General features: G+C 40.1%; 1 protein-coding gene across 1 annotated transcript; it reads right to left on the bottom strand.

Annotated features, from left to right (window-relative positions):
• Positions 1-4,811: 4,811 nt before the first annotated feature.
• On the bottom strand, positions 4,812-8,113 carry LOC128568527 (52 kDa repressor of the inhibitor of the protein kinase-like). The gene is given in 4 exon segments (XM_053566205.1): positions 4,812-6,462; positions 6,465-6,789; positions 7,591-7,796; positions 7,906-8,113. Coding segments are annotated over 4 exon segments (1,467 nt in total). The 3' UTR covers positions 4,812-5,734.
• Positions 8,114-11,015: the final 2,902 nt, after the last annotated feature.

Below are 11,015 nucleotides of genomic sequence, written 5' to 3'. Positions count from 1 at the left end.
GAGAAGGAAGGAGTCTCCTTTCTGCTGTTGGCAAGACCTGGTTCTGAATCCTGGCCCTGCTTTTTGATTGTGCAAACGACTCTTGTCTGTAAAATGGGGGTGATAACTACCTTGTGTGGTTAAGTGGGGCATTTAATCTCCTAGACTAGCACATGGAAATACACAATAAAATCAATTCTCCTCATTTAGTTAGCTTGTGGCCCACTGCACAGTAAGCTAAAGGGAAGGCTTGGGAAATGAAATTTGGTCCTCCAGCGATGTAAGCGTGCTTTGTTGGAGGGTGGGTCTTTGTGAGAAGGAGCCCGGTGTAGGCTAGCTGCCTGATTATCACATGAAATATGCCCTTGGTCCACAGTTTCATGCCCTAGCTTAACCCTGAGTGAGCTGGTAGGATTGGTGAGAATGGAGTTTAGAGAAGATTACCTAATCCATTTTGGCTCCATGAAGAGCTTATATGATTCTAGGAACAGTAAAGCTGATCAGTTCTTGCAGAAGCACAGGAAGGAATGATCAGAAGGGGGACCCCATGGACAAATCATCCAAAGAGAAAGAAGGAGTGTTTATGCTGACCCTCGACTCTGTTATCAGTGGTGGAAAAAGAGGCAGCTTCCTATGCCACATGTGTGAGAGTCCTTTGAAAGGGAAAGAATATCTGTAAGCATCCTGAGGAAGATAATGGACAGAGGGGAAAACACAATTATTTTTTTCTTTGAAAGGCTGAAAGTGAAAGAAGTTGACTGTAGGCCAGCAAACATGCCATCTGTGTCAGCACCTCTGAATTCCATGCTCATGGCAGACATTAATAATTGATTATGCCAATTTTCCCTGTTGAGATTGGAGATGACTACACAAGCGTTCCCATCGTAGCCCTCCAGACAGCCATTATGAAGTCACAGGAGCTGACACATGGGAGAAGAGCTCGGCACTAGGCATGTAAACCACCCCATCCAAAGGTTTTTGTTTGTTTTCTTGTGCCTGCTTGTTATCTTCCCGTATGGCTGGCAATGAAATCGAAAGAGCTTTCTCAGCAGATATGTTATTCAGATTCTTAGCAGTAACCAACAGTTGAACCGCCTTGGTGACTTACAGTGACTCACAGTGTGGTTTCCATTCACATCTCATGCTGGTGCCTGTGATTCTGCTGCTGTGGCTCTGCTCTCCTTTTCCTCATCCCTGCATTGTAGGACCCAGGCTCAAGGAGCAGACCCAACTTGAGACACGCCCTTCTATGGCAGAGGGAAACAAAGCAAGAGTGCTGGCAGAAACAAATGATGCTTCTCTTAACACTTTTGCTCCTTGTGGGGTATCTCAAGGTCACTTAGGTTGGCCATGCATATCCCAAGCCTGATGGCACTGAGGTGAGGCTATGTACACTCTTTCAGGGTGGGGATGATGCAGAAGACATGGTGGTATTTGAAGCTCTTACATTCTCTTACAGGGAAGGGAGGAAATAATTATGCAATGTAGGGCAGCAGAAAGCATTTATGGACCATAGTTGGGAACCCAGCACCTTTTACGTTTCTTCCTCAATGGCAATGAAAACAGAGAGAACCTATAGAAAGCCAAAGTTAAGTATTTGAACTCAGTCCAGTTCTCAGAGAGGAGGATAGCCCCTCTCTTTGGGGAACTTCTTACTATACTCTAAATAGCATAATCTGATTAGACCAAATAACTTAATCCAAAATTCTTACTATGGTTTTTGCACCAGCCCTTGTTCACACTCTCACCTTATAGTTTGGCACTCTTCTCCAGGATCTGTATGATCCAGGCAAAAACATGACTTAAAGTTAGGTACGTACCGTGTTTCCTTTGCATATGCCCTTCACTTTACCTGGAATGTGCTTCCTACTATGAAAGATTTACACAATTTACTGTATTAACCTATGTATGCATGGGAGGCATTTGTCTTTTAATCACCTCTAGGATAGAAAATCCACCACTTTTTCCCTACTAAGAGAATTTTAATAACCTAAGAAATGACCCTGGGTGTCAATCCAAAGGGAAATGAACTAATGTTTCAGTAAAAGAAGACAGCTGCTTTATTTTCATTAATTCTAATTTCCCATCCTCATCAGAGTCAGTTTGAGGTGCCAATTGATATTGCAAGGAAAGCATCCAAGTCCATATTTTCCCTGATGCTTTCAGGCCAAGGCAGGAGCTGACTTTAACACCTTCTCTGTGTTAGACAGCAACTAGAAGAGCAAATATACCCTACGCTTATTGAGTTGACGAATAAGCAAGTTATACCATTTTGAATGACAGCTATTTCATTCTTCAGAAACCATACACATTACTCAAAGGAAAAAAATGCTAGAATCATGAGACTGAGGGGCTGTCAACTTCCTATAAAAAGTACAAGCCGGTGACTCTCTTTCTTTACTAAACTCTGAAGGCTGGGTGTTTGCCCTCAGTTACACTTGGGTTACACAGGTTTTTATAGACATGTTTGTGTAGCCATGACAAGAAAGGAGACAGCTCAGTGAGATGCTGATGGTCTGCCAAGGTCCATGAAAGCCATTACTCTATGTCCACATCCCGCATCATGACATTCTCGTTAAGTTTCCTTTTGATGCAAAATATTGCATTTCTTCCTATTTATCTGGCAGGTGGTTGGAATTGTTACTTTTAATTTTGGCAAACCTGTAAAGAACGGTCTTGATGTTCTAGTGGAGGGAACAGGGCATACTCAGGCTACAGCTCACACAAATGCAATTTGCCTGGCTCAGTTCTCCTCAATCCTCAGGTTTCAGGGGTGATGACATTTCTATTAGGTGATTCCGAATTGGGGGCCCAGCTACACGCTTCAATGTGTGTCTCATGCACTGAAGGGGCAGACTCTGGTTCTTGAGGCAATGCTTTTTCAGTGCTCACACAGGTTTTTTTTTTTCTGAGACAGAGTCTCACTATGTCACCCTTGGTAGAGTGCTGTGATGTCACAGCTCATAGCAACCTCAAACTCTTGGGCTTAAGCAATTCTTTTGCCTCAGCCTCCCAAGTGGCTGGGACTACAGGCGCCCGCCACAACACCCAGCTATTTTTTTGTTGCAGTTGTCATTGTTGTTTAGCTGGCCCAGGCTGGGTTCAAGCCTGCCAGCCTGGGTGTATGTGGCCGGCGCCCTATCCACTGAGCTATGGGCACCGCCGCTCACACATGTTTTGAGGTAGACTCGGCCTTTGGTAAGTGTTTATGGAATGGATGGAATAAGTGAATTTTTACCTCAGGGGCATGTTCCAATTTCAGAGGCCAAAAAAAGTTCTTAGATAGGACTAAGCCACCAGGAAAATAAATGGTAATAGAAATTGGAGCACTTTTTAGAAAGTAGACAAGTTTTAGGATGTAATATTTTCACCACTGAAGGTTTCTTCTTTCATTAGAAGGAGACATATATCACGGTAATAATAAGAGCAGAGACAAATGACAGTTGTACCTGGTGTTAAGCATTCACCCCACCTTGGGTTAAGAATTTCTTGGGCAAGCTGGCTCACAAGCTGTAGACCAGTGTTTTTCAACTGGTATGCCATGAAAAATTTTAAAGATAATGAATTAAATTATTAAAGAAGTTCAAAGCACAGGAAGTATATTCTTTTTAACTTTTTTTTGATCACTAAAATGTATGTGTGCCCCCGAAGTTTAACTATAGGTTCAAATGTGCCATGAGATAAAAGTATTGCTCTAGGCCTAAGTTTTCTCAACTGCAAAGTAGGGAAAATAATGAGTATTTTGAATATTACTATGCACTCAGTAATTGTTAGTCATTATACTTGATATTGCTAACATTAAATATTTAGCATATTTCTGATTTGATTATCAGACTAATCAGGAAAATGAAATAGTGATACTATCTATGAACAGATTTCAAAAGGCCTTCTGATTCAGAATTGCTGATAACTCATATTCTCTTACATACAACCTCCCACTGCCAACGCCACAGTAAGAATAATCAATATATGTATAATCATCATTCAGATGGGGCTGTTTATTTTCCACTCATTTTGCAGAAAAGTAGCACAAACAAATGTAAAGACTCTGAAGGCAGAATAGTTGGTAAATGTTACACTTTCTCAACCCTGTCCTACTAAAATCCCTAGGCGGGTTATATTTCAAAAGCACACTTGGTTTATTAATCTGATTTAGTAAAAGCAGAGAGTTGATTATTAATTATACATACTTCTTAGGCTAGCTTGTAAGAAACTGACATTCTGGCCTTTGTTTAATAGATTTTGCTTTCTGGGGGATTACCTGGAAAGGGTAATACTAGATGTCCTTTGTTACAACAGAAAAGATGTTGAGTGCCACAGGAGGGGGCAGAGAATGAGGCCTGAATGGATTCAGCCCTCTGCATGAATGGGTCTGTGTGTCCTGAGAAACTCTGCGCCAGGAGCTGTGCTTTTCACAAAACAAGACTTTGAATTGCAGACTAGTAAGAACAGACTGTTTTCCAGTTTTGATTTCCCATCAGTGAGAAATATGAATGTCCTGCTGCTTTCTCCGAGTCTGTCTTCTTTCCATGTCAGGGTGGTAATGTCAATAGCCTCATTAGAAAGATGGAATTTCTCTTTAAAAAAAATTCTATCATAGGATAGGAAACAGGGTTTCCTGTGTGCTTTGAAGGGAGATCCCATGAGATGGGATTATATCCACTAAGCTGTCAGTGTAGTTGAGAAACAAAAATACATGTCCAAATAATAGTGATCAAGCCTTGTGACTGGGGTCATTGTACCATTAAGAGGGAAGAACCATCAGCAGGGCCTTAGTGCTCTCCTTTTCCTTCTTCATCCATTTTTTCCCCTATTAAGTAATTTTTTTTTTATAACCAAAATTCACATTTTATTTAGATTGAAATAAAATATACAAAATTGATTTTCTTCACCAAAAATAACAGCAATATTTTCCATATTATTTCTAGATAAACCACAAAACACTTATTTTTGTAGCTTTTCCAGGTTTTGTTTATAAATCAAGATGAGGCTGTATATAAAGTCATGGAAAAAGACAGAAGAAAACAGTTAAGTTAGTTGTCAGTATCCATGGCCTCTGATTCTGTCAATCAGGAAACAGAAATGTTCAACATATGCCTGCTAAAAAGCTTATGGAGAATAGGCTCGACAAAGGAATGTAAACAGCAACAACCTGATGGGGAGTAACAATGGCAGGCTCTTCCATTCAAACTGTAACTATCACTTGTTCCTTTAAGTTCAGTTGATAAAGACAAAATGTACACAGAAATCTTCATTTGGTGAGCTCGCAAGCTTCTCTCTGGTAATTTCTTTTAACTGTCCACAGATTTTTAACAATATATTTAAAACTTTTACTAGATTCAAGGGTCAATCATTGGCTTTATTGTAACAGTTTATCAAATGTATTCCTTCCTATCATACCTCTTCAAAATTTATTTCTTCAAAGAATTGACAACTCAATACCTGACGGGTCTACTGTGATAGTAAATGTTATGTCTAAATTGACTTAACTAAAACAATTTAACAGTGTCAGTAGCCGAGATCACAAAAAAATGAAAGATGGCACTTTTAATGCTATCTTCTGGAAGAACAAATAGGTTTTCAAAGCATGAGCATTCAACAGAGGCCATTCAAGTAGGTAGATTATCAACGGCTAAAGTATTCAATGAAGGCCTACAGGCAAAGATATTCAGTAATTAGGTGGCCTACATCCACCTACAGCTCTTCTTTCAAATATCAAATACAAGAGAAAGCCTTTAAATATATTTAAAGTCTCTTAGGTATTTTCAATGGTTTCTGAATTATCTGCAGGAAGCTCTGACTTAGTTGTATAGAGTTTGATATATGTGTCCACCATTAAATCCAGATCATGTTTAATATCAAAATTTATGTTAAGTAAAGCCAAGTTACTTGACTTTTGGTCTGTCAAAGTGTTCCTCAAGTATGCTTTAAGACGTTTTCGTCCATTTTCATAACGCTCATTCTCAACCTTCATCACAGGAAGAATAGACAGGACCTTCAGCAATGCATACACATTAGGAAAAAACTTAATGTCAGGCAGGTGAAGGACTTCATAAATGGTAGATGGAAGCTCAATATATTTTCCTCTGTGTTTCCATTTAATTCTCCAACAATGAAGTTCAGCTGAGAGTGTGTCAGGATTGGGTAAATCACTTCTGTACATGTCAGCATGGTGTTCCTCTGATGTATGGAATTTGAGTTGACCCATGACTGAGGGTACTAGAGACAAGCACTTAAGAGCTTTGAGGTGCTGCTCTGAGAATATATCTTTAAGTTCCTGAATAATGTGTTCCACTGTTGGAACACTTAGGGTTTCTTTATAGTAACTCTCAGAAGTTAGTTGAGGTTCCAAGATACCTTGCTGAGCTCTGCGGAATTTCCCAGGAAGCTTCATCTGAATATCAAGTTTAGTTGCCAAATTTGTGGCTTCCTCAAACCAAAACTCATGATAAACTTCAATATTTTCCATCACTTCATTGAGCGATGCAGCACTGCAGTCAAGCTACTGGCTGCAAAGAAGACATCAGAGGTTTGCCCCTGGAGATTTTTTCCAAAGGCCCTTGTGAAAGAGAGGACATTTTTAAGAACAACAATAGTAACAATGAAATCAAAATCTGTTACTGCACTACAGAGGACAAATGCTTGGCCAGCTATACAATTATTCCATCTAACAGTTGTGTCACTATTTATACCATCTAAACATAAAACAAGTGCTTGCAGGAGGTCCACTAAAACTTCAAAAGCATCATGCCTTCCTGTCCACTGAGAATGGCAAATTTCCTTCGGTTCTTTAGCCCTTTCTTCACTGTTCTGAAAAAGAACAGAAATTACATTGTCAAGTTCTAAAAGCAGTTGTGGTGATCGATGGAAAAAAGAACAAACTTCCTCAATTGTTCCCAATGCAACAGACACTCCCATAACAGGCACTGATTTTGCCAACCATATATTTAAGGCAGAGGAAGAGCAAAGTGTGTAGATAGCTTGGGGATATTTCTCTAGAAGTCTAGAAGCAACAACTTTCATTTTGGAAGAAAATCCACTGGACACAATGTAAGCCTGGCCATGACAATACTCCATATTTAATCCCCACTTCTCAGTTATTGGAGTGTGAAATTTCACAGCCAAAATTTCTGCATCGGCTTCATAAGGCAGGAAGGCCACCAATTCCTCTCTCAGGTTATGAGATTCATCCACGAACCTCACCGGCACCGGTAGGTGCTCTTCCCCTGCTGTGTCCACTACATCATCTGTGATGAGAGAAAAGAAGCGTGAGTCTCTCACTTCCCTGAGAGTTTCTCCCCGAATGCAGCGCTCACAGATTTCTAGCATCTGTTTCTGCTGTATTTTTGAACAAAACAATGTGTTAACTGCTGTTGTCTCAAAGCGCTTTCTCAGAACCTCCTCACCAGAATTTATTCGGCACTCCAGCAGTGCTTGAAAGTTATCAGGAGTAAAGAGACCTTCTGGGAGTTCATCAGCCTCATGTCCATCTAGAGGTATGTTTTGTTTTCCCGTAAGAATCAAGATTTCAAATAGGGATTTGAGATATTCTTTGTTTTCCTTCTCTTCCAGGGTTAGAGGTAAAATGTCCTCATCCTGTTCTTCACCCACCTCTTCTGCACTAGGGTTCTGAGCATTGCTGTTACTGGTTTCTTTATGCTTTTGTTCCTGTTCAGAAGTTTCATCAATTTTTTTCTGTTTCAGAGTCTTGATTTCATCTTCACTCAATTCTTTTATTCGTTTTCTGTGTCTACTGTGTGGATTGTTCAAATGACTGGTAAGATCAAATATTGTTGGTATTGCATTATCTCGAAGAACTTACAGATCATAGAAGTCTCGAAGTGTTTGGCACATAATCGATAATGTTTATTTAGTTGATCAGGTGTTTTATCTTCTAAGTCTGCTCTCCTACAATTCTCCACCCACTTCTGGCATCTGGCCGGATCCCGCGGGAACCTGAAGAAGGCCAGGTCCGACTGCGTGCTCCTCCGCGTGCGGTTGGGGGCAGCGCAGAAGTTCGGCCTCGTCGCCCGCCCGCCGGCCGGCTCAGCCCTCCCCTCCCCGCCTCCTCAGGGCAGTCCGCCCGCCCGTTGGGGCCGGGGAGGGGACTTAAGTAATTATTTTGGGCACTCATTCTAGCTTAGGTCAGTGCGAGGTGCTGACATGGTATTTGGGTTCAGATTCATATTCACTGTCTGGGCTCCCGTAGGCCACTGAGTACCTCTAAGCTTCAGTTCTTTCATCTGTCAAATGGGAATGACAATAATATTCACCTCTGATAGTTGTTAGGAGAAATAAATGAGATCGTGTATGTCAAGCTCCTAGTACAGTTTCCGGAACATAATAAAGACTTCATCCTCCTCCCTACCTCCTCCTCTTCATCATTATTGTCACTACTTCAGGAATGCCAGACATCTCACACAGATGTCACTCAACATAACTGACCAGTGTCCTAAAACTAGTATTTCAATGTATGTTCTAAAAAGACCTGGTATATTAGGTAGGGTGTATGTGTGAGTTTGTGTGGGTGGCACGGGGATGGAGAGAGTATCTCTGTATTATTTCCTGAATTTGTAACCCTGGATGGTCCAGGCAGAGTATGCCATAAAAACAGGAAACAGGCAAGAGTATTCATTTGGGGGCCCATGTATCCTCCATTGCCTCACAGAGGAAATTTTTAGCAGAGTTTAACCTCAATGTCCTGACCCACAAAAGCTTGAAAACATGTTCTTTTTCTAGTTTTCCTCTTAGAGAATAGATTAGCTGACTATTGCTCCACTTCTCCCACCAGGATGTTAGTACGTTTATTTTAGTTTAGCAGAGAGAAGAGGACAGTAAAATTGAACATGCTCAGGTAAGGGCGGGGGATTCAAGAGCCGACTGTCCATTGTGTGTAATAGCTTCCTCTGAAGCTATTCAGACACAAGTCTAGTGGGTGCCCAGACTATCCAAGGAGGTACAACTGATTATGACTGTTACTTATTTTCACGGTGTCCTGAACCTGCTGGAGTGATTTCAAAACACTTTTTAAAGCCGTGTAAGTAATGATAATGCCTTGCATTGTCCCCCTTTCCTTTTTCTTGACCCTCTTTGCCACTGTAAGCCAATAGTAATGGTGGCATTGGATCACCATTATGTTCACTTTGAAGAATGGAACATCTTTGGGCTGCTCTGACTTGTAATTAAATCATTGCAGAATATGGCAAAGTTCTGGAATAGATGCTGTGGTGGCTGTAAAATACACTGACAAATTGTTACTCTTCCTTTTGAAAGGATGGCCCTACTTCACCTCTTTTTAAGTGTTGATTGTACTTAGTAACTTAATGAATTAGATTTGGCAGAGGTAAATGTGTGTGATGTCTGACATTAGGATATGCAAATCTTCTCCATTTCTCTCTCCAGGGGAAAGCCAGCTGTCACATCATGAAGACACTCAAGCTGACCTTTAGAGAACTCTATGTGGTATGAAACTGAAGCCTCCTACCAGAAGCCACATGAGTACGCCATCTTGAAAATACATCCATCACCTCTGTTCAGCCTTCAAAAGATGCCATCCTGGGCTGGCATCTCACAGCCTCGAGGACAATAGCCCTGAGCCAAAACCAACCACTTAAGCTACTCTTGCATTTTTGAACTACAGATACTTTGAGATAAATGTTTGTGCATTAATCCACTAAATTGTGGCATTTTTAAAGCACACAGCAGTAGATAGTACCAGGCTATTTTGCAAACCTTTTCAAAAGACTCTCAATTTTAAATAGTGTTTTAGAAAATAGACTCACCCAAAGAAATTGATGTGAGTTGCCAAAGTTAGGGACCGTATGTCTCCTTGCTAACACCTCCAACTTCTAATTTATTTTTCCATGGCTGCCTGGGAGATCAGGTACTGGATAGATTACTCTGTGGTGGGGATGGATGGAGGAGTAAATAGTTGGAAGGCCCATCTAGTCTCATGAACAGCATGTGAGACCTCATCTTTATGTGATGGGCATAATATTTTCATTCTAACAAGAATCCATTAGGTTAAACAACATATATTTTTTCTTCCTTGGATGGCTGATACATTGACTTACCATTTTTCTTTCAATAAATCCATAAAAAGTCAACCTACATGGTCTTAAGGGGAAGGGATGTGTCAGATACTGAGGTGGAGACCTAAACTTGAGTATTCAGGAAAGATTTAGGAGAAAAGACTAGTTTTGAGCAGAGAACTCTCTATGGACCCCAGAGGGACCTTATGAGTGAATGCTAGGTGGATAGAGAATAAGGTCCCAGACTTATGCAGTAGCCATGGTTTCTGTGTTCTTCGAAACATTTCCTCCAGCATTCTCATTTTCTGAGTGGCGTTATGGACAGAACTTTGGTCTTATAGAGAAGAGGCTTGGCTTATGGTCCTAGTTCCCAGCAGAGATACATTTAAAATTACAAAATACATTCTTCTCCAGAGGATTTTATTCCTTTGGTTCTCAATGCAGTGAGGGAATAGGGTTATAACTGAAAGTTATATTTTTCAATAAAAATAAATTCATGACAATGATTTCAACACATTTTTTGATATTGAGAATGATAATTTTCTTCCAGGAACTTATATTACAATCAAATTAATTCATCTTTGCAAGTAGACCAATGGATGAAAAGGTCTGTAAAGTGCAAATTGTTGTTATTAATTTACAAGATAAAGCACTTGTTGTTTTGGGAACTGGTCCCAGAGCTCACTGTTTTCACATAATCTTATATTGTGGGTAATTATACACAGACATTAACTTGATAAAGATAATTACAAGAATCTATCATTTCTAGGGTTTTGGTTTATTTGATTGTGAACTTTTGGGAACTTTGGATTAGATAATTAATTTACACTGAGTATTTATTTGTTGGTGAATGCCTGAAATAGTTACTGAAATTAATACAGAGCACATTTTTACCTTTTCACAATGAGTTTGTTTGATTAACAGCATGGTATTTATTCAGTTGGAGATCTTAAATACCAGATGCAAATTTCAAATAATCGCTTGAACAATCGTGTTCAAATATTT

The sequence above is a fragment of the Nycticebus coucang genome, chromosome 17, assembly GCF_027406575.1.
Source record: "Nycticebus coucang isolate mNycCou1 chromosome 17, mNycCou1.pri, whole genome shotgun sequence".
Classification (NCBI taxonomy): Eukaryota; Metazoa; Chordata; class Mammalia; order Primates; family Lorisidae; genus Nycticebus; species Nycticebus coucang.
Note: the sequence above shows the minus strand (reverse complement) of the source record. Positions and strands in the feature narration are given on the sequence as shown.